The sequence below is a fragment of the Gymnodraco acuticeps genome, unplaced genomic scaffold (genome assembly GCF_902827175.1).
Source record: "Gymnodraco acuticeps unplaced genomic scaffold, fGymAcu1.1, whole genome shotgun sequence".
NCBI lineage: Eukaryota > Metazoa > Chordata > Actinopteri > Perciformes > Bathydraconidae > Gymnodraco > Gymnodraco acuticeps.
The window spans coordinates 463183-488617 of record NW_022991896.1 but is presented as its reverse complement, the minus strand read 5'-3'; the positions used below and the strand labels follow the sequence as shown (position 1 = coordinate 488617).

Below are 25435 nucleotides of genomic sequence, written 5' to 3'. Positions count from 1 at the left end.
TGTGGGAGAGTAATAATGAGGAGAGGAATACCTGCGGAAGTGTAATCACACCCCAACACGGACGAATCCTCATCTAACGGAGCTAACGAGGCTGAGCTATGATAGGGAGCCTTTATTTGAAAACCAGAGGAAGAGACACATAGAGTTAACATGTTTTAACCCTCCGATTGTCTTCGTTTTCCCCCCCTTACTTTGGTGTTCGCGGTAACATTTCTCCGGTCCTGTTTTAACTGCTATTACATTAACACAAAAGCCATTAATCACCAAATTTCATTTAACACCCTTTCAAACTGTACATAGTGTATCAGACTACTGGTATACATGAACAACTGCAGTAAATATACAAAGAATAGACACTGAACATGTATTGTGTGTGCCAGGTGTGATCCATGTGGGGGGATGGGCACATAAGAGCGGGACGTGTGTGCGTGCGTGTGTGTGGTGTGTGTGTATGTGCGCGTGTGTGTGGTGTGTGTGTGTGTGTGTGTGTGTGTGTGGCCTAGCATTACTATACTTGTGGGGACCTAAATCTGTTTACATAGTCACGTGTGGGGACCCGCCTGCCTTATGGGGACAAAATGGAGGTGCCCATGAGGGGAATCATTATTTTTAGGGTGAAGACTTGGTTAGGTTAAGGGTAAGGGTTAGGCATGTGTTGGTTATGGTTAAGGTTAGGATAAGTCTCCAGGAAATGCATGTAAATCAATGTAATGTCCCCTGAAGTGATGTATACATGGTGTGTGTGTGTGTGTGTGTTGTGTGTGTGTGTGTGTGTGTGTGTGTGTGTGTGTGTGTGTGTGTGTGTGTGTGTGTGTGTGTGTGTGTGTGTGTGTGTGTGTGTGTGTGTGTGTGTGTGTGTGTGTGTGTGTGTGTGTGTGTGTGTGTGTGTGTGATCTGAGATCTGATCCGGATGGTTACTAATTCCTTTTCTTTATGGGTTAGGGAGCACCATGGGTTAGGGAGCACCATGGGTTAGGGAGCACCATGGGTTAGGGAGCACCATGGTGTTACAAAGTTGACTAAATCATCCAGAATGCAATGAAAGTGGTGATCAGCAATTGTATATGTTCAAATGTCTACTGTGAAGGACATCATAAAGCCTTAATGCAATCGAATGTAAAACAAAAAAGTTATGATTGATGAAAGTAATAAATCGGTCAGATTTGACCCGAGGACAACAGGAGGGTTAAGAGGATGAAGGCCACATGTAAAAACAAGACTTTGAGCTCTTTGTCTGACGGTACAGAGTCGCCCTAAATCTCCTCCTTAAAATGAAATCATTTTATTTTACATATGGCCTTGAATAAGCAATGATTATTCAAGGCCATATGTAAAATAAAATGATTAAACTCAATAAATCACCATATTTGATTTATTGTCACAGTCTGCTCCATCATTCACCAGTAGTTTTCCATTCACCTGTCTCACCTGTTAACCACACACACGTTTTTGCTCACTCTCTTACTCTTCTGCTTCCATTAGCTTTACTGCCAGTATTTAAACCCTCACCAGACACACACCCGTTGCCAGATCCTACTTTGCCTTCATGTCTTTCACGCGTTTGTTATCAGATTGCTTACCCGGTTCTGACCCTGCCTGTCCTTGGACTATCCTGCCTCGCCTGCTCCCTGACCCTGCCTGTACCTACGCTGACCGCCTCGCCTGCTCCCTGACCCTGCCTGTACCTACGCTGACCGCCTCGCCTGCTCCCTAACCCTGCCTGTACCTACGCTGACCGCCTCGCCTGCTCCCTGACCCTGCCTGTACCTACGCTGACCGCCTCGCCTGCTCCCTGACCCTGCCTGTCCTTGGACTATCCTGCCTCGCCTGCTCCCTAACCCTGCTGGTACCTACGCCGACCCGCCTCGCCTGCTCCCGTACCCTGCCTGTACCTACGCTGACCCCGCCTCGCCTGCTCCCTGACCCCTGCCTGTCTTGGACTATCCTGCCTCGCCTGCTCCTAACCCTGCCTGTCCTTGGACTATCCTGCCTCGCCTGCTCCCTAACCCTGCCTGTCCTTGGACTATCCTGCCTCGCCTGCCTCCCTAACCTGCCTGTCCTTGGACTATCCTGCCTCGCCTGCTCCCTAACCCTGCCTGTCCTTGGACTATCCTGGCCTCGCTCTGCTCCCTAACCCTGCCTTACCTACGCTGACCGCCTCGCCTGCTTCCCTAACCCTGCCTGTCCTTGGACTATCCTGCCTCGCCTGCTCCCTGACCCTGCCTGTCCTTGGACTATCCTGCCTCGCCTGCTCCCTGACCCTCTGCCCGGCCCTGACTCACCTTCTGCCCGCTGTCCTCTGGTTCGTTTGCCTGTACATCATCCGGTATTCCTCTGCTCTGGTATTATTACCAACGAAGTACATTACCAATACTCCGTGGTTTCTCGAGTGCTGCATTTGGGTCCTTCATAACATTTATTAAGAATACACTTTGGTCCACATTGTCCAACATGTTGCCTTCAAGATTGCATAATGATACCTCAGAAATGTTTTTGAGTTTGGTTGAACTCTGACTTTACAGAACAAATGTATTTTTCTCCATGGTCTTCCCTAAAAACAATATGAATAAGAATATGGTTATATTCATCCTAAACCTGTGTTTATGCATATGGTTCTTGAATAATCTCTGTTATAAATTCACCATATTTGATAAAGAAAAACACATGCTTTCCCATATGTTGGTCTTTAATATTATAACGCCACCTCAGAAATGTGTTAAGGTGAAGCCACTTGATGTCTCAGAATTCTAATTCAAAGAAATACTTTTTATAATTTTCACATGTGGCGCTGATCCTCTTCCGTGAAAACAAACTCAATTGCAATATTGTTTGTATCCTGTGCATATGGCTGCGTAAACCTCCTGCTCTAATGTCACTGAATCATTGTTTTTGATTTTAAAATAAACCTCAACGTTGTCCACATTTCAAGATTTGCCCTTTTTGTAATAACGCCGCCTCTGACGTGTCACCATGTCGTCACGCTCTCATCAGAACAGTTTGAAAGGCTTCGTGCTCTCAGAGGATCATCAATGCCTCACAGCAGGGGGGCAGCGACGCTCTCCTGCTTCATTACACTTTGTGAACAAAAAGGAATTGTGACTGATATATCTATAAAAAGCAACTCAGTGAAGGTGTTTCATTTGTAGAAAGAAAAACCTCCAAAGATGCTTCCTTATCTTGCAGGACAGGGTTGTGATGAATGAGGCATTGATTGAGAAAAGCCCTGCAGGCAGAATGATTAACATCTTATTCCGGCCGAGCTGTGAGGTCTAAATCATTCCCTGTACGTGCTACAGTATATTTTGTTATCTACCTCGTAAAAACCCACAGAGTGTGTGGGATGAGACGTTCACTGACCATGTTTGGGTGACCCTCTTTTTTAGTCAGCCAGCAGGGACGTCTCTTTTAGGGTTTCCTGTTGGCAAAGGATTTCATTTAGAACTCAAATAAAAAGCATTTAGATTGCATGTTTACTAGTTTTTAGTACCTGTAATTGTGTTTTTAATCGTAGTATTGTAGCTACTTTGACACCTGCATTTCCCTACAGGTACAAATACAGGTTTGTCTTGTGTTTTTTAGGGTTGATAAGTATTCATTAAATCTCCTGTGTGTATAAATAATTGAATGATGGACCAAAATCCACCAAGAAAGTGATTGATTGCCTAATGGACACCAGCCTCCGAAGCTGTGGATTGTGGGTTCGAGTCTCACCTCATAACTGTTACGAAAATAAAAACACAAGTTTAAAAACCTAACTTAATAAATGACTCAATGACTTTCCAATCACACCTGAATATAATGCAGCCATCATTAATGTTGTCAGGAACAACAACCGGCCACAGGTCAAAATGAGCTGCTTGTGAATAAGGCCATGTTCACGACAGAATGAAACGACACCATGGCTTTTTGTCACCTTTTCAAAGATAATGAAACAGAGTGAAAGAGGATCTCTCACGGCACACAGGTCTGCTACTTTAACTAGTACTGTGCAGGTGAGAAGACCCTGCTCCGACCTGGATCAACGTACTAGTAAATTACAGTTGTCTAAATTAAGTATAACTGTGTTTTAATAATAAAGTATAGCTTTTTTAAATGTATTGAATATGTAGGACACATTAGATTATAGAAATACTCATGTATACAACACACGTAATTAAAAACATAATATAAATATCAAATGTCAGCTAAATCTTTAGGTAGGGAAGTGAGAAGACTTTGGCTTTGCTGCCCTCTTGTGGTAAAATATGTACACAACAACATACCTGCCTAAAATGAAGTTTTAATGCAAATTAATGCTAATTTAAACCACTTTATCACTACAATGTGGAAGCCAATATTGTACCTTTTTACTCTACATATATGTGTTAGTGTTATTCAGCCTACTAGTTTGTTGCAGGTCAATATTATTAAATGCAAAATATTAATCAACTAATAAACTATGATGTAATATTATGGGTTAAAACACCTTGGAAGTATAAAAAGTCATTAGCTCCACCTTTAACTGCTGCAAAATTAAAATGATATACACACTTATGCATCACTTACTATAAATAAGTGATGCATGATCTTGGGGGAAATGGCCATTCCGCATAATGAATAGAAAGTATTTTAATTATATTTTGATGCTTATTTTTTTGCACTAACTTGTGTTAGAGTATTTCTACAATGTGGTAGAAGTAGGTATTACTCCTTGTATTTAAATATCTGAGTACTTCTTCCACCTGTGATCAGGGTCATGCCCTCATGAATATTACAAGAGTTGACGTCAGCCCACGACGCATGCGCAGTGGGAAGTGAAAGCCTTTACGCACAAACAACACCAGTGAGTGTGTGAGTGAAACTACTGTTGATAACCTCCATGTTTACAGGTGTAGAATACCCCGAGAAATACTGTTAAAGCGAAACGAAACACTAAATAAAGCCGAAAGGAAGGAAGAGAAACCTTTGAGCTTCGGAAGGAACAGCTGACAGAGACGTCACGGATACTTTGCTTCCTGTTGTGAGTGTGGATATGAAATGTTGACAAAAATGTCGTTAAAAGGGCAACCATCGACAGGCTGAACCACCCGGACCCTGTGTGTCTACAGCCAGGATGTCTCTGACTTCAGGCGGTTGGGCACCAGGTTTTACGCAGGACCAACAGACCCAGGGCCAGACCCAGGGCCAGACCCCCGCCCTCCAGGGTCTCCATGCCGGGGCCCAGCACCCTCAGACCGGTTGCCACACCGTCCTCGCGTCGGTCCGGGTGTCGGTGTGTCACTCCGGGATCCGGCCCCTGTGTCTCCCCGGGGCAGGAGACATGTCTCTCCGCCTGCAGCTCAGCATGGACCCGGGGAAGTCCGGGGAATTCCGGCTGTCGCTCCAGCAGGAGAGCGGGGGGGGTCGGCCGCAGCGTGGTGAGTTCAGGGACATATGTAACACTATACACTCAAGTAAGGAACAATTTTGAAGTCCTTGTACTTTACTTCAGCATTGAAATGTAATGCTACCTTTTACTTCTACTCCACTACATCTGTCAGAGGTCAATATTGTGTTTTTTATACTACATGTTAAGTTTATTTAGATTAGATATGTACTTTATTGATCCCAAATGTGGAAATTGGAGATTCTGCATAATAAGTACTTTTATTTGTGTTACTCTTAACTATATAGATGTTTACACTTTTGTAGTTGGCTAACACATTGAATTCAGGACTTACCTAAGAGTATTTCTACATTTAGGCTTTAGTACTTTTGGTAAAACATCCCACAAATATGGTGTGTGGAAATATTGTGAAATAAAACCAAATGTTGATGGGAACTGTCTAAGGCTGTAGTTTCCAACATGATTTGGCTTGTTTATAAAACCTAAATATTGTGGTGGATTTGATTCAGCACATTTATTTATAAGATTTGCAACATACATATGACTTAAACAACAATGGTTTTATGTTTCCCTCTATTAGAAAGGCCCTCGACATGGCATAACATCCTATTTCACTTACATATATTCAGAGTAACATGCATAACCTCAACATAATTGCCACTCTTTGAACCTTGGGGATTCATTAACCTTCATAAATTGTTCCTACCTCATCTCGTCTCATTCTTGCTTTCCTTTCTTCATTTCCCAGACCATCACAGAGTTTGATCTGAGGAGCGTGAAGTATGAGGTGAAGTCACCAAAGTGCCACGAGCTGAGTCTGGCGGCGCCTCCTCATGACCGCATCAGCTTCAACTTCCGCTGCGAGGTGGAGGCGCAGGAGTGGGCCACGGTGGTGCTGTCATCACTGAGGGAGACGCACAGAGGTCAGTGTCCTTCCTGCCAAATTCTGCTCCTTAGATCACAACCCAGAGATGACAAAAGTACACACATCCTTTACTCAAGTATAAGTACAGATACTCGTGTTTAAAAATACTCTGGTGAAAGTAGAAGTACTGACTAATGGCGCATTTCCACTGCAGCGGGTAGCCCCATTTAAGCGTCCTTAACCGTCCTCAAGCGGCCAGGCCAGTTTTTGGTGGCCTTTCCATATAGCCTAGTACCGGCTAGCGGGTACTTTTTCCCTCTTTTTCCGGCCCCATAAAATCGTGGTTCTATCAGACCAGGGCCAGGGCTGAACTAGTGACGTCAACACTCTCGACTGCTGATTGGTCAGAGAGAATCGTCACAAGATTGCGCGCAAGTTCATCCCTAGCGTCGCATATATATTTAGAAGCAAGCTTGCAGCATTTTTATAAACAGCATTTTGTAAACGGATGAGCTACAAAAATGGCTACGTCTAATAAGAAAAGCACACCGTGGTCGACCGAGGAGGTGACGAGGTTCCTACATCTCATTGATGCCCGAGGCCTGAGCGAGGACGCTAGGGACGCTTAAACGGGGCTACCCCGTTGCAGTGGAAATGCGCCATAAACTTCTTTACTCAAGTGAAAGTAAAGAGGCTTTGAAATGTACTTCAGTAAAAAGTACCCATAACTAGCAGCTGTTTTAAAGAGTACCTGACCCTTTATATTAATAGAACAATAATGTCATTGTTAGCTAATGAATGTTTCCATGCTGAACAACGGCAACATGACAACGTTTCCATTGGTCCCTCTTCTTTAGAGAAGACCAGGAAATGATGGATACACGGATCGTGTTCAAATCAATAGGCACGCAATGACTCTAAAGAATAATGATCACGCATCAAACACACATTCAGACTAAAGGAACCAGCTGTTTGGAAAATGTGAGAAGGCTGTGAGCACATACACAAACTCCCAGCCAGGCTGCGGGTGTGTGTGTGTGTGTTCGGGCTGGTTTCGCTGTGTCTCGCTGTCTCGCAGACGGCCACTGGGCTCATAGGGGGGGGGGGGGGGGCAGGAGCTCCAACAAGCCGTTTAGGACAGAGAGTTAATACACATACTATACAGAGATGCTGTGTGAGAAACCAATGTGAGTTTGGAACATTGCACAATATAACTCTATTTTAGTATACCTCATCAATGGAATTATGATCAGTAGAAATGGCCATGGCATGGGACCTTTTAAGTACAGTAACGAAGTATTTGTACTCCACTACTTCCCACCTCTAACAACCACAGCAGAATGGAGGGTGTGGATATGTAGATATTCGTGAGCAAAACTGCAGGAACATGCAGGAAAAGCCCTGTTGTCTGTGATTCGGAGTAATGATGTTTCCCTTTAGCGAAATACTTCATGCTAATTCAGCGTGATGAATCCAGCCGGTTATATCATTATTTATTTGAACAAAAGAGCTTTTCTCTACAGTCCATCGCAACCACTGTAAACAAGCTCCATATTGTGGTTTCAGGGGGAATATCAATTAGTTGCTCTGTGCTGAATCACAAACTCGCCCCTTGTTTACTCAATTACATTCATGGGAAAGTAAAAAAAGAAAGGCGTAAGAAAGTTAATGGAATGATAAACCTGAGCCATGGATAAATATTAAATTCATTATCCGTGGCTGCATTACAAACTCATGCCCATACATTTCATTAACTTAGCATTTAAATAACCTTAATAAATAACATCAGACATAAATATTTACCGTGTTATTGACTATGTTGCTGACTGTTCTAATAAAATATGTTAAAACCTTGACTGTGTAGATGAAGAGTCTGGTTAATAAGTGCCTTTTTCATATTTAAATGTCAAAAAACGATGTAATCTTTGTTACAAATTGACAGTAGAAGAGATGTTTCTGTAGAATCTGAATCAGTTGATTAGTGCGTCTTTTTGATTTGTTTATCTAAATCTCTTCTTCTCATTGGCAGTCGCCCCTCAACACTACAGTCCACCGCGCCCCCCCGATGAGCTCCAACTTGAAAAAACAACAGCCTTGCAACGAACAGGTGTGAACTCTTAATTAATATAAAGTATTATCTGATTGATTTCTTTTAGATGTGATGTAACTAATTCCCTGATTCCCTCACTCCTTTCATTCATTCATTGAATCAGCCCTCTAGTGGCTGTTTGGAGGTATGGGAACATCCTCTGCACACTGTGTTCACCTGTGTGTGTGTGTGTGTGTGTGTGTGTGTGTGTGTGTGTGTGTGTGTGTGTGTGTGTGTGTGTGTGTGTGTGTGTGTGTGTGTGTGTGTGTGTGTGTGTGTGTGTGTGTGTGTGTGTGTGTGTGTGTGTGTGTGTGTGTGTGTGTGTGTGTGTGTGTGTGTGTGTGTGTGTGTGTGTGTGTGTGTGTGTGTGTGTGTGTGTGTGTGTGTGTGTGTGTGTGTGTGTGTGTGTGTGTGTGTGTGTGTGTGTGTGTGTGTGTGTGTGTGTGTGTGTGTGTGTGTGTGTGTGTGTGTGTGTGTGTGTGTGTGTGTGTGTGTGTGTATCCATCTGTAGAGGACACCTGCCTAGAGCTGACTCGAGCCATAGAGGCAGGCGACATGCAGTCTGCGTCGCTCTGCGCTGCGACGCTCGCCCGACAACACGCCGCGCTGAAGATCCAACCGACCCCCCGAGACGCTGAGGACAATGAAATCAAGTAGGCAGATTAATGGATAATAATGTTATTATCACATGACACAAACACAACCGAACATTCCCCAACATTAGACATATGGCAGATTGCAACATAATGCTGAAAATAAATAAAAAAAATAAAAAAGTGTGCCGTTAGTAGAACGTTAGATTTGACAAAATACAATAAAAGCACATCCACAAACAGAGCAGAGTACAGCTTACTCCAAATAGATTAACCATATTCAACATTTCCTCTTTTCACTTTAACCTTCCATGGCTCAATAATGTCATATTTAAAGATGTTATATCCTGAGATGTGTATATCTCAGTTTTATTTATTTTCTACTATTTTTCATTTTCAAATGACGTGCACTGCCTTGTTTTAACCGGCTGACGAAAAACATTGCCCAAATTGGGATCGATAAATGATCTTTATCTTTAGGAAGAGTTTGTCTAACTGTGTGCGTCTCATTTATCCGACAGCTTGGTCGTTGCTGTTGAGGATTCTTCTTCGTCGTGTTGCGTCACTGTGAAGGTTTTCCCACACATGACGACGGCTGCACTGAAACAGCAGGTTAGTCTGAGAGATGCTTCTGTTCTTTATTAGTGTCCTGAAATAATCATGTCCAGTTGATTTGATTTATTTAGTAATGGCGTCTTATTCCCTTTGAGCATGTGACAGCGTGGTCTGTCAGAAGCTGTCACAATTAGACTTTGTATCCACTTTAAGACACATTTTTCACCAAACACCGTTTCGATCTTGGTCGTTTTTAGCTCTATATTGTAACCTGAGGAAGGATGTTAGTCATTGGATGATGGGATCTTAAGCTATCAGAGGACTCAGCTGAAAAGATACATCAGCTGCAGCCAAACAGCTTGACATAACACTGCTTCATTCCCTGTTTGTACTTGTTAAATCACAAGACTGTTGGTTTTGGAGAGGAAGTTATCCGTAGATAATTCTGCTCGGGGTAAAAACTTCAATACAAACAATGAAGTATTCATCACATACAGAGCATTTGGTCTAACTAGTTCCTGAACAGTGTCCTTCACATGCTGATATCCAAGAGAGGGAGTTACACAGTCACAAGATGGAGGAATAGAAAGCAGTATTCAATGTTTACTTCAGATTAGCTCCACGTCAGAAATGAGCATGCTTGATGTCTCTCTCCATAGAGGCTGAATCATCATGTTAATCACATAGCTATCATATGCCTCAAACAGTCCTGATGCTCTTCTAGGTAATCACACATCCTGTCATGTTCACAGCTACAGTTGGGATACCTTTGTCATCATGTGGACTCTGAGAGTGGAAGAGGACATTCAGAACACAAACTCTGTCTTTTGTCGTTGTTTTAAATGAGAAACCACGGCATAAAATGACATATTGAGCTTTCATAGAATCACAAATTAATTTAAAACAGGCTAAAATGTCTTCCCCACTGTTCTTCCTCCCCAGATGTTCCTGGAGTACGGCTTCCACCCTCGGGTGCAGCGCTGGGTGATCGGTCAGTGTCTGTGCAGCGACCAGCGCTCCCTGGCCTCGTACGGGGTCCGTCAGAACGACGACTCGGCCTTCCTGTTCCTCCTGTCCGCCCGACACGCTCGCCTCTCCCTCCAGGCCCTGCAGCAGGACCAGGAGAGTGCTCTGCTCCTCACCCCTCCCTCTCTGCCTCTCCTCAGCCCTCCCTCTCTGCCTCCCCCCCACCCCCCCGCTGAACGCTACCTCTGCTAACGACCCCTCCTCTCTGGACCGGAGGCCGTACACCACCCTGCCTGCGAGGCTCCGCAGCAGCAGCACGGGTGAGGGAGGGCGTTTGTGACGGTTATCAGATTTGATTTTTTAATAAGATAAGAGATAAGATAGTACTTTATTGATCCTAATTTTGCCAGCCAGAGGTGATTTGTTATATAGAGTTATTGCAGTGGGCAGGAATGTTTTCCTGTATCTGCATTTCCTGTATATTACTTCTAAATGTCAAGGGCACACATGAGATTACAGCTCTTAGTTCGGTGTTTAGTTGACTATAATACGCTTTGAATCATTAACTGTTTTAGCAGTAGGTAGAAAAAGGACCTGAAGCGCTTCATAATATACTGTAAGAAAAATCTGATGCTGCAACAACACCAGAAGTCAATATCTCGGCACTGAAACACATTGAAAACTACAGGGTATTTAAATGTAATGCTACGACCCATATGCTTCTCTAGCTTGGCTCAAGCCCTACCGTGACCCAACACCACTAAAGTATAACCATGCACACATATGAAACATTCCTGGTTGCTTAGTAGATGCTTTGTTCTGTCTCAGGTGGGTCTGAGAGAGGGAACATCCGTGAGATCAGAGATCTAGCCAACATGGAGATGCCTCAACTCAACAGAGCTCTGACCCCCAACACAGCCTCCACACAGGTAAGAGAGCAGTCATGCTCTAATAACAACAGAACCTTATTATTTACACACTTTTAGACATGCTCAATGTTTGATCAAATATGTCATTTAAAGTAGGTAGCTATGTTTCTCACATGTTCTTTCTCTTAAGAGCAGGGAGAGCATATCTACGCCCTGATGGCAACAGATTAAATTAATCTCCAGGTCATGAATTTCATCTGTTGCCAAATTCTTGATAGGTTTTTTAACTTGATTATTTATTTACTTCTTTATTGTGATGCTATGAACTATCTATCGTGTAAATTGGAATGATCCACATCCAGGCTCCTGGGTGTATCTGTGTGCTTTCTTCCTGCCTGTGTACATGACAAAAGCTGCTCATAACCAATTGCCCCCTGCAGGATTAATAAAGTTGTTGGTTGATTGATCCCACCCCTCAGGGTTGGGCGTGTCCGTCCTGCACCTACATCAACAAACCCACGCGTCCGGGCTGTGAGATCTGCAGCACCAACCGCCCTGAGAGATACGTGGTTCCGGGGGGGTACCGGCCCGACGACCTGGAGCTCAGACGCATCCAGCAGGAGAAGGAGGCGGTCAGACAGTACCAGCAGGTAGAAACTCACTAACACCTGAACACCTGAACACTCAGTCTGACACACACAGTACACTCTATGTATAAACAACAGCTTCATCCACCCATATTTAAGTGTCTTTGGGTTCAAGAAAAGCGCTATAGAAATAAAATATATTATTATATGAACTGAGAGTAAAACCTTGGTTTGATGGTGGCATTCAGTTTGAACCCGGTATTTGTGCAGTGTCAGATAAAAAATGACACTTATTAAAACTAGATGTTATTTCCAAAATTCACAACATCTATTAAAATATCTGTATTTACTGTATGATAACATATACCTCCACCTATTTCATTTATTGAACAATTGGTGGGGATATCAAAGTATTGTAAATCTCAAATGGCCCACATTCAACTTAAGAGTGGAAATAAAAGAGCCATGTGCTTTTAATTCAAGCACATAGACATAAAAATAGACGTTGGCATGAGGATTTCTTATGTGATCTAATAGTAAATGTCTGATTAGTCAAAAGAGATGATGGTTCAGTCTATGAATGAGACGAATTTAAACATATCATATATTTAGACGTATGCAGCAATCTAACAGCACCAAAAAGTACATTTATAAAATGTAATTACACAAATTGTAGTTTAGCTCTTACACTATTATAGTGAATTATCTTAGTTGCCATTTTAGAATGAAGGAATAACATAAGTACAGCCCTTAAAGCAACACAGGGCTCCACGTTGGACCAAATGCTAAGCAGGGGGAAAGTCTGAAATTGATTAAAGTTCAAATTTGCCGGCCCCTCAGTTTTACTCTCTTCTGTCTCTGTTTTTTTAAAGGAGAAAGGGAGAAGAGAGGTGCTGAGGAGTGCTGAGGCTCAAAACAACTCACTCCTGTTTAACCTGGACCAGGACTACTGAACACACACACACACACACACGTTTAGATATGTCTCATTGACAGCCTGAACCATCGTCTCAGCAGAAATATACTATTAGAAAGCACATGACCCTTTATTGCCACTCTGAAGTTGAATGTGGGTCATTTGAGATTTACAAGACTTTTATATATCCCTATCAACCTAATACCGGTCAAATAGGTGGTGGTATATGTTATCCTACAAACAAAAAATCAAATATTGCAATTTTAGAGTTTTAAAAAGTCTGGGAGAGATGGATTTATTTGTATCATAATGAAATAAATCACTTAGTCTGACTCTCTTGTGAAACCCTGAGTCAAGCCCTCATATATCTGGTTATTGGTACAGCCTGCTGGACATATAAAGGGGTGATAAAGGTCATGAAAGACTTGTACTTCTATTAAGCTGGATAATCATGATCAGCATCAGGTGTTTTTTTAATGAATTTTAATAAGAGTCTGCCACTAAATTGAATGTATCAGCCTGATTGCTATTTTTGCACTGTATATTGTGAATCACATTGAAATAAAATGTTTATACACAATGTTTGCGTCTTACTATACTTCTTACACATTGTTAGAACAATCTCACTCGTCACCGGCTTGAGCTTCAACCTCAGGATCCATGTATCTGTGATCCTCTCCAGAATGGAAGGAGTCATCACATACAGAGCATCAAGTAGTTCCTGAACAGTGTCCTTCACATGCTGATATCCAAGAGAGGGAGTTATACAGTCACAAGATGGAGGAACAGAAAGCAGTATTCAATGTTTACTTCAGATTAGCTCCACGTCAGAAATGAGCATGCTTGATGTCTCTCTCCATAGAGGCTGAATCATCATGTTAATCACATAGCTATCATATGCCTCAAACAGTCCTGATGCTCTTCTAGGTAATCACACATCCTGTCATGTTCACAGCTGCAGTTGGGATACCTTTGTTATCATGTGTACTCTGATATTGGAAGAGTACGTTCAATATTTTCCCAGCATACATTCAGTGCATTGCCATGTTTATTGTGCATATGATAAATACCCTCCCAATAACCCCAGGCCCGGGAAGCGGAGCGCAGAGAGAACTTCGCCCGGCTGGTGCTGCTGGACGGACAGGAGCTGCTGCCGAACCCCGAGCCCGTGGACTGCAGGATCTGCTATGTGGACCTGAAGAGAGGGGAGGGGGTCCTGCTGAGGGAGTGTCTGCACTGCTTCTGCAGGTACTCAGAGAACATGTGTTATAACAGGTGGAAAGGCAGAGGTGGGAAGTAGTGGAGTACAAATACTTTGTTACTGTACTTAAGTACATTTTTCTGGTATCAGTACTTTACTCCATTCTTTTTCTGACGACTTTTTGCTTTGACTTCTTACATGTTGAACACAAATACCTGTACTTTCTACTTCTCACATGTTGAACACAAATACATGTACTTTCTACTTCTTACATGTTGAACACAAATACCTGTACTTTCTACTTCTTACATGTTGAACACAAATACCTGAACTTTCTACTTCTTACATGTTGAACACAAATACCTGTACTTTCTACTTCTTACATGTTGAACACAAATACCTGTACTTTCTACTTCTTACATGTTGAACACAAATACCTGTACTTTCTACTTCTTACATGTTGAACTCAAATACCTGTACTTTCTACTTCTCACATGTTGAACACAAATACCTGTACTTTCTACTTCTTACATGTTGAACACAAATACCTGTACTTTCTACTTCTTACATGTTGAACACAAATACCTGTACTTTCTACTTCTTACATGTTGAACTCAAATACCTGTACTTTCTACTTCTTACATGTTGAACTCAAATACCTGTACTTTCTACTTCTCACATGTTGAACACAAATACCTGTACTTTCTACTTCTTACATGTTGAACACAAATACGTGTACTTTCTACTTCTTACATGTTGAACACAAATACCTGTACTTTCTACTTCTTACATGTTGAACTCAAATACCTGTACTTTCTACTTCTCACATGTTGAACACAAATACCTGTACTTTCTACTTCTTACATGTTGAACACAAATACCTGTACTTTCTACTTCTTACATGTTGAACTCAAATACCTGTACTTTCTACTTCTTACACTTTGAACTCAAATACCTGTACTTTCTACTTCTTACATGTTGAACCCAAATACCTGTACTTTCTACTTCTTACATGTTGAACACAAATACCTGTACTTTCTACTTCTTACATTTTGAACCCAAATACCTGTACTTTCTACTTCTTACATGTTGAACACAAATACCTGAACTTTCTACTTCTTACATGTTGAACACAAATACCTGTACTTTCTACTTCTTACATGTTGAACACAAATACCTGAACTTTCTACTTCTTACATGTTGAACACAAATACCTGAACTTTCTACTTCTTACATGTTGAACACAAATACCTGTACTTTCTACTTCTTACATGTTGAACTCAAATACCTGAACTTTCTACTTCTTACATGTTGAACACAAATACCTGAACTTTATACTTCTTACATGTTGAACCCAAATACCTGAACTTTCTACTTCTTACATGTTGAACCCAAATACCTGTACTTTCTACTTCTTACATGTTGAACACAAATACCTGTACTTTCTACTTCTTACATGTTGAACTCAAATACCTGTACTTTCTACTTCTCACATGTTGAACACAAATACCTGTACTTTCTACTTCTTACATGTTGAACACAAATACCTGTACTTTCTACTTCTCACATGTTGAACTCAAATACCTGTACTTTCTACTTCTTACATGTTGAACCCAAATACCTGTACTTTCTACTTCTTACATTTTGAACCCAAATACCTGTACTTTCTACTTCTTACATGTTGAACACAAATACCTGAACTTTCTACTTCTCACATGTTGAACACAAATACCTGTACTTTCTACTTCTTACATGTTGAACACAAATACCTGTACTTTCTACTTCTTACATGTTGAACTCAAATACCTGTACTTTCTACTTCTCACATGTTGAACACAAATACCTGTACTTTCTACTTCTTACATGTTGAACACAAATACCTGTACTTTCTACTTCTTACATGTTGAACCCAAATACCTGAACTTTCTACTTCTTACATGTTGAACACAAATACCTGTACTTTCTACTTCTTACATGTTGAACTCAAATACCTGTACTTTCTACTTCTCACATGTTGAACACAAATACCTGTACTTTCTACTTCTTACATGTTGAACACAAATACCTGTACTTTCTACTTCTTACATGTTGAACCCAAATACCTGAACTTTCTACTTCTCACATGTTGAACACAAATACCTGTACTTTCTACTTCTTACATTTTGAACCCAAATACCTGTACTTTCTACTTCTCACATGTTGAACACAAATACCTGTACTTTCTACTTCTTACATGTTGAACCCAAATACCTGAACTTTCTACTTCTTACATGTTGAACACAAATACCTGTACTTTCTACTTCTTACATGTTGAACTCAAATACCTGTACTTTCTACTTCTCACATGTTGAACACAAATACCTGTACTTTCTACTTCTTACATGTTGAACACAAATACCTGTACTTTCTACTTCTCACATGTTGAACTCAAATACCTGTACTTTCTACTTCTTACATGTTGAACCCAAATACCTGTACTTTCTACTTCTTACATTTTGAACCCAAATACCTGTACTTTCTACTTCTTACATGTTGAACACAAATACCTGAACTTTCTACTTCTTACATGTTGAACACAAATACCTGTACTTTCTACTTCTTACATGTTGAACACAAATACCTGAACTTTCTACTTCTTACATGTTGAACACAAATACCTGTACTTTCTACTTCTTACATGTTGAACTCAAATACCTGAACTTTCTACTTCTTACATGTTGAACACAAATACCTGAACTTTCTACTTCTTACATGTTGAACCCAAATACCTGTACTTTCTACTTCTTACATGTTGAACACAAATACCTGAACTTTCTACTTCTTACATGTTGAACACAAATACCTGAACTTTCTACTTCTTACATGTTGAACACAAATACCTGTACTTTCTACTTCTCACATGTTGAACCCAAATACCTGTACTTTCTACTTCTTACATGTTGAACTCAAATACCTGTACTTTCTACTTCTTACATGTTGAACCCAAATACCTGAACTTTCTACTTCTTACATGTTGAACTCAAATACCTGTACTTTTCTACTTCTTACATGTTGAACCCAAATACCTGTCCACTTTCTACTTCTTACATGTTGAACACAAATACCTGTACTTTCTACTTCTCACATGTTGAACACAAATACATGTACTTTCTTCTACTTCTTACCTGTGAACACAAATACCTGTACTTTCTACTTCTTACATGTTGAACACAAATACCTGAACTTTCTACTTCTTACATGTTGAACTCAAATACCTGTACTTTCTACTTCTCACATGTTGAACACAAATACCTGTACTTTCTACTTCTTACATGTTGAACACAAATACCTGTACTTTCTACTTCTTACATGTTGACACAAATACCTGTACTTTCTACTTCTTACATGTTGAAACTCAAATACCTGTACTTTCTACTTCTCACATGTTTGAACACAAATACCTGTACTTTCTACTTCTTACATTTTGAAACACAAATACCTTTACTTTCTACTTCTTACATGTTGAACACAAATACCTGTACTTTCTACTTCTTACATGTTGAACTCAAATACCTGTACTTTTACTTCTCACATGTTGAACACAAATACCTGTACTTTCTACTTCTTACATGTTGAAAACCAAATACCTGTACTTTCTACTTCTTACATGTTGAACACAAATACCTGTACTTTCTACTTCTTACATGTTGAACTCAAATACCTGCTACTCTTCTTACTTCTCACATGTTGAACACAAATTCCCTGCTACTTTACTTCTTACATGTGAACACAAATACCTGTACTTCTACCTTCTTACATTGTTGAACTCAAATACCTGTACTTTCTACTTCTTAACACTTTGAACTCAATACCTGTACTTTCTACTTCTTACATGTTGAACCCAAATACCTGTACTTTCTACTTCTTACATGTTGAACCCAAATACCTGTACTTTCTACTTCTTACATGTTGAACACAATACCTGTACTTTCTACTTCTTACATTTTGAACCCAAATACCTGTACTTTCTACTTCTTACATGTTGAACTCAAATACTTGTACTTTCTACTTCTTACATGTTGAACACAAATACCTGAACTTTCTACTTCTTACATGTTGAACACAAATACCTGAACTTTCTACTTCTCACATGTTGAACACAAATACCTGTACTTTCTACTTCTTACATGTTGAACTCAAATACCTGTACTTTCTACTTCTTACATGTTGAACCCAAATACCTGAACTTTCTACTTCTTACATGTTGAACTCAAATACCTGTACTTTCTACTTCTTACATGTTGAACCCAAATACCTGTACTTTCTACTTCTTACATGTTGAACACAAATACCTGTACTTTCTACTTCTTACATGTTGAACTCAAATACCTGTACTTTCTACTTCTCACATGTTGAACACAAATACATGTACTTTCTACTTCTTACATGTTGAACACAAATACCTGTACTTTCTACTTCTTACATGTTGAACACAAATACCTGAACTTTCTACTTCTTACATGTTGAACTCAAATACCTGTACTTTCTACTTCTCACATGTTGAACACAAATACCTGTACTTTCTACTTCTTACATGTTGAACACAAATACCTGCTACTTTCTACTTCTTACATGTTGAACACAAATACCTGTACTTTCTACTTCTTACATGTTGAACTCAAATACCTGTACTTTCTACTTCTCACATGTTGAACACAATACCTGTACTTTCTACTTCTTACATGTTGAACACAAATACCTGTACTTTCTACTTCTTACATGTTGAACTCAAATACCTGTACTTTTCTACTTCTCACATGTTGAACACAAATACCTGTACTTTCTACTTCTTACATGTTGAACACAAATACCTGTACTTTCTACTTCTTACATGTTGAACTCAAATACCTGTACTTTCTACTTCTTACACTTTGAACTCAAATACCTGTACTTTCTACTTCTTACATGTTGAACCCAAATACCTGTACTTTCTACTTCTTACATGTTGAACCCAAATACCTGTACTTTCTACTTCTTACATGTTGAACACAAATACCTGTACTTTCTACTTCTTACATTTTGAACCCAAATACCTGTACTTTCTACTTCTTACATGTTGAACTCAAATACTTGTACTTTCTACTTCTTACATGTTGAACACAAATACCTGAACTTTCTACTTCTTACATGTTGAACACAAATACCTGTACTTTCTACTTCTTACATGTTGAACACAAATACCTGAACTTTCTACTTCTTACATGTTGAACACAAATACCTGAACTTTCTACTTCTCACATGTTGAACACAAATACCTGTACTTTCTACTTCTTACATGTTGAACACAAATACCTGAACTTTCTACTTCTTACATGTTGAACACAAATACCTGTACTTTCTACTTCTTACATGTTGAACTCAAATACCTGAACTTTCTACTTCTTACATGTTGAACCCAAATACCTGAACTTTCTACTTCTTACATGTTGAACACAAATACCTGTACTTTCTACTTCTCACATGTTGAACACAAATACCTGTACTTTCTACTTCTTACATGTTGAACCCAAATACCTGAACTTTCTACTTCTTACATGTTGAACACAAATACCTGTACTTTCTACTTCTTACATGTTGAACTCAAATACCTGTACTTTCTACTTCTTACATGTTGAACACAAATACCTGAACTTTCTACTTCTTACACTTTGAACTCAAATACCTGTACTTTCTACTTCTTACATGTTGAACACAAATACCTGTACTTTTCTACTTCTTACATGTTGAACTCAAATACCTGTACTTTCTACTTCTTACATGTTGAACACAAATACCTGAACTTTCTACTTCTTACACTTTGAACACAAATACCTGTACTTTCTACTTCTTACACTTTGAACTCAAATACCTGTACTTTCTACTTCTCACATTTTTCGAACAGGCTGGTTCCTTTAGTTTGAATGTGTGTTTGGTGGCGTGATCATTATTATTATTTATTTATTATTATTCGATGTGTGTCTCCAGAGAGTGCCTGCGTTCAGTCATCATGCTGAGTGAGGAGCCGGAGGTGGCGTGTCCCTACAGAGACGACACGTACTCCTGTACCTGCTCCCTGCAGGAGAGGGAGATCAGAGCCGTGAGTCACACCAACACACACTGTTTTATCGCCCACATATTTACAACTGGCCTTTTTTCCTGAAGTAGCTAAAAGAATGCTTCCTTCTGTGTAAAGAGAACAAAACGGTGTTGAGTTAGTCCATCAGGAAAAGTAGCAGTAACATCAAGAATCTAGGTGTCAATTAGTCACTACAAGAAGAATGCACACCTCTTGATGCTGCTGCAGTGTTTTTATTGATACACTATATTTGAGCATGCTGTAAACATGGCTACAGATTTTCCATCTTGTTTTCCATTAACTATAGGAGTTACGCCTGTTTTGTGTTGATTTCCAGTCAAGTTTTGAATATTTAAAGTACTTTGTGCTGGAGCTACTGCTCTGTTTTCTGCCCAGACTTTGACCTCTCCTCATGAGGAAAGACTTCAGCGGCTTCAGCTTATATGAAGCAACAGTTTCTTAACCTCCCCAGCTTCTAGATGTAAAAACATTAACTATAATCTAAACAGAAAAGCTGAAGGAATGTAACAGTTTAAATGCCTTTGTGCGCAGAACAAGATGTGTGGAAGAACAATGTATCAATGCATGGAAACCACAGAATCCTGAAATCCAGAATCCTGTTAGCAGTATTATTAAATCAAATCAAAATGTATTATAGCCCCAAATCACAAGAAATGCCTCAAAGGGCTGTACAAAGCAAACAAAAGCAAAATACAAACATCATAGCAAAAAAATTATACATCAACATAAGTATTTCCATGTGATAAAAGCATGTGACTGAAGTGATGGTAATGTTGAACGGAAACTAGGTGGTGGAAATTAGTATTAACTCGTCCTTCATAACTTACATCCCTTCCTCGTCCTCAGTTGGTGCCGGCAGAGGAGTACGAGCGCTGGCTGCAGAGAGGACTGTCGGTGGCAGAGTCTCGGTGCGAGGGCAGCTATCACTGCGCCACCCCCGACTGTGCAGGCTGGTGTGTGTACGAGGACACGGTCAACGTCTTCCACTGCCCCGTCTGCACCAAGCACAACTGCCTCATCTGCAAGGTAGGACATATCAACAGTATATACACACAAATGATACAGCATTGGATCATTTACTGGGGCAATGTTTAAGATTACTGCATTCAAAGTAGAAAAACAGCTAGACTTTGTTACATATATATATTGTTGAGTTTGATACTCACATTATTTCCAACAATTTTCAAACCCAGAGCAATCCGTAAATGTAATCAAGGTAAGATTGCATTTTATTTTGTTAGTTGTGATGGTGTCATGTTTTGATTAGGAGACCCCTAGTGGTAGACAATTATATATTCTGTGTTGGTGATAATAGAAATGGTAGAAAGATTGTACTGTGCTCTAACAAATTAGTCAGAGCTAATTGATAACAACAAGCCCTTTGAAAGAACTTATTGAAACTCACATGTTTCTAATTGGACTGATCCCCTCAGGCGTACTGCTGTTTAGAGACAGAAATGTTTCTATTTGTATGCATTCAACTTCCACTGAGGTTATATTTAGCTCCTTGTTTCTATGTCCCGTCTCTCCTCAGTCTATCCACGAGGGAATGAACTGTAAGCAATACCAGGATGACCTCGCAGCGCGCGCTATAAATGACTCTGCAGCCAGGAGGACGACACACCTACTGAAGGCAAGCTGCATTCACTTGTGTTTATGTGTGAACTGTGAAGTGAAAGAAAAACCTCCTCTAAGCTGTCTATTTTACTGGTTTTAATGAATGCACTGGTGCAATAACCAATCTGGGATAAAATCACGTTTCATGCGTATCAGCAGAGGTGGGAAGTAGAGGAGTACAAATACTTTGTTACTGTACTTAAGTACATTTTTCTGGTATCAGTACTTTACTCCATTCTTTTTCTGACGACTTTTTGCTTTGACTTCTTACATGTTGAACACAAATACCTGTACTTTCTACTTCTTACATGTTGAACACAAATACCTGTACTTTCTACTTCTTACATGTTGAACACAAATACCTGTACTTTCTACTTCTTACATGTTGAACTCAAATACCTGTACTTTCTACTTCTTACATGTTGAACACAAATACCTGTACTTTCTACTTCTTACATGTTGAACTCAAATACCTGTACTTTCTACTTCTTACATGTTGAACTCAAATACCTGTACTTTCTACTTCTTACATGTTGAACTCAAATACCTGTACTTTCTACTTCTTACATATTGAACTCAAATACCTGTACTTTCTACTTCTTACATGTTGAACACAAATACCTGTACTTTCTACTTCTTACATGTTGAACCCAAATACCTGTACTTTCTACTTTCTTACATGTTGAACACAAATACCTGTACTTTCTACTTCTTACATGTTGAACTCAAATACCTGTACTTTCTACTTCTTACATGTTGAACTCAAATACCTGTACTTTCTACTTCTTACATGTTGAAACCCAAATACCTGTACTTTCTACTTCTTACATGTTGAACTCAAATACCTGTACTTTCTACTTCTCTCATTTTCCAAACAGCTGGTTCCTTTAGTCTGAATGTGTGTTTGATGCGTGATCATTATTCTTTAGAGTCATTGCGTGTCTATTGATTTGAACACGATCCGTGTATCCATCATTTCCTGGTCTTCTCTAAAGAAGAGGGACCAATGGAAACGTTGTCATGTTGCCGTTGTTCAGCATGGAAACATTCATTAGCTAACAATGACATCATTGTTCTATTAATATAAAGGGAGGTCAGGTACTCTTTAAAACAGCTGCTAGTTATGGGTACTTTTTACTGAAGTACATTTCAAAGCCTCTTTACTTTGAATTGAGTAAACAAGTTTAGTCAGTACTTCTACTTGTACCAGAGTATTTTTAAACACGAGTATCTGTACTTCTACTTGAGTAAAGGATGTGTGTACTTTTGCCATCTCTGCATATCAGAAACTGTCACTCACACTTCTCTGTCTCAAACAGACCCTGGTGCAGTCAGGCGAGGCCATGCACTGTCCGCAGTGTGGCATCATCGTGCAGAAGAGGGATGGATGTGATTGGCTGCGCTGCACCGTCTGTCACTCTGAGATCTGCTGGGTGACCAGAGGGCCTCGCTGGGGGCCGGGGGTAAGAAACCCTTCCTTTCCTCATTGCATCTCTCTTTTGTAATAAGATACGATACAATACGATACGATAATACTTTATTGTTCAGATCAAGTCTTAAATTTGACTTGCATCACAGCAGCTCCATGTGTAACATCAACAAACAAATATCAAGACACAATACATGAAAAACAAACAACAGACATTTAACATAACAGCAGGATCACTGAGAGAAAACATTTTCAATTACCCTTTATGTAGAAACCAGATCTCCTACACCCTGGAACAATGATCCAAATACAAATCTGCCAAAACTTGGTGGTTAAAAAAGGTTTTATTTGAAAGGTAAGTCACCTCTTATTCTGATCTGTTTCTTAAAGGGTCCTGGAGACACCAGCGGGGGATGTCGCTGCAACGTCGACAATCAGAAATGTCATCCTAATGTCAGAACTGCCACTGAGAAACCTGAGAGGTCAGATTATAAAATGTACTGAGATATACACCTTTAAATAAAGTATTCTCTAAAATAGAGAAAAGAGGATTAAGCTTAAACGAAAAGTGGATTCAAGCAGGTTCCTCGTATTATAACTGGACACCATTTCTAACCACTTTTCAGTGCCACTAGAATAACTTATTTTTTTAATTAAACCTTTTAAATTATACGTTGATATATATATTTTAAAAAGATCACTTCTGACTTTAAAATGTTTGCACTGCAAGTGAAGCAATACAGATGTGTCCTTTTCTGTTTTGGAAGCAGTTACAATGCATTACATTAAAGGGACGGTTTGGATTTATGAAGTGGAGTTGTCTGTTGGTGCTTCTCCATATTAACTTTAGTAGACTGATATTGATATATATATTTTTTTCAGCAGTTCATTACTTAGCTTCCTGTTTGTACTCCTGTCTGTTACCCAAACTGCATGCTGTCAGTAATACACTGACTGTGGATAAGTACTTCATAAGACCCACATAAAAACATCCAAACATCTAAACTGAATCTAAACTGTGGCCTTATTCTTGTGCATAAAAGCTGTTACAGGTTAATTCTGAGGACGTTTTCTGACTAAATCTGTCTTGTGTCCTTGACGTGCAATTTTCTCCATAGAGGTATTCAAACACAGTTAATAGAGTTATATATCGTTACATTGTTTGTGTCTGACTGCATGTGTCCTTTGTCACCAAAGAAGTTTGAAATGTGTTTGATTGTTAATGTTTGAGTGGAAGCAGGCTGTTTTGGTGCTGAGGGTACTGAGTGTTATATGCTGATATTATTAATAAATAGAAGTTAATAGTCCGATTCATTGCAATACTTGAAAATATTTCTGAGAAGGCACATTTATTCATTTTGTCCGGAAGCTTAATAGGTCGGCTGCATGTTAGCCAGCACACTTACAGCTTTATTAAACGTTTAAAAGCTTTGTACCCATGGTAGTATTTGTAATATGTTCTATTTCATCTATGCATGTTATTCTGATTGAGTCCTCACCTCCACTACACTACTGCCCCTCACTGACAAGCCATGAGAAGTCTCCACTGTTACCTGTGTTCAAACATCAGCTCTGTGTCGCTGGTGTTCACTTGTGCCTTAATTATCAATAAATACACTTCAAAACTCACACATGTCTTTGTTCTTTATTCACTCCAATAATAATACCTTTAATGAAACAAATTAGTTAAAGGATTGTTTATCTATAAGTCCTAACCAAATCTGTATACTACCTGTTTAAATAAATGTTGAAAACATTAAAGTCACAGTTCAAAATATAAAGGTATTTATTAACAATTGGACATGCATAGTATGTCAAAATGCAAATGCTAACTTAATTATTGCATACTAATGTAAACTTTATTCAACTAAAACATACATCATTTTGAAAATGGTACTATTGTGTAATAATAATTTCCCATATGGGCTTCCAAATCATTTGACAGTTGGAAGTTTAGATATTTCTATTTTCTTCAAGCTATGATTTACTATCAACAGAACATTTTTGTTTGCTGTTTCTGAGAGCTTGCTTTAGTTTTATTTTAAATAATATATTCCTGTTTTTATATTTTTTTTCTACAGACCCCGTACATTTAGTTCTGGTGTTATTCTGGAAGACAATTTATTAGTAATAATTTAAGCATATGACATATTTTAACCCATGTTCCCTTTTCCTAATTGTTTACCTCTAATTTGCTTCAACTTTTAGATTTATAATTTCTTGTAAATTTACTTTTTGAATTGTATTGATGTTCAGGTGACTAAAGTG

The 25435-nt window shown here is 39.5% G+C and overlaps 1 protein-coding gene across 1 annotated transcript; it reads left to right on the top strand.

Moving 5' to 3' along the window:
* The first annotated feature begins 4780 nt into the window (after positions 1-4780).
* LOC117535560 (ranBP-type and C3HC4-type zinc finger-containing protein 1-like) lies at positions 4781-24800 on the top strand. The gene is given in 17 exon segments (XM_034200073.1): positions 4781-5367; positions 5369-5396; positions 6114-6288; positions 8260-8337; positions 8831-8972; positions 9434-9524; positions 10410-10670; positions 10672-10753; positions 11262-11362; positions 11782-11952; positions 13893-14053; positions 20010-20121; positions 20968-21147; positions 21656-21754; positions 23058-23201; positions 23558-23615; positions 23618-24800. Coding segments are annotated over 17 exon segments (2178 nt in total). The 5' UTR covers positions 4781-5092; the 3' UTR covers positions 23638-24800.
* Positions 24801-25435: the final 635 nt, after the last annotated feature.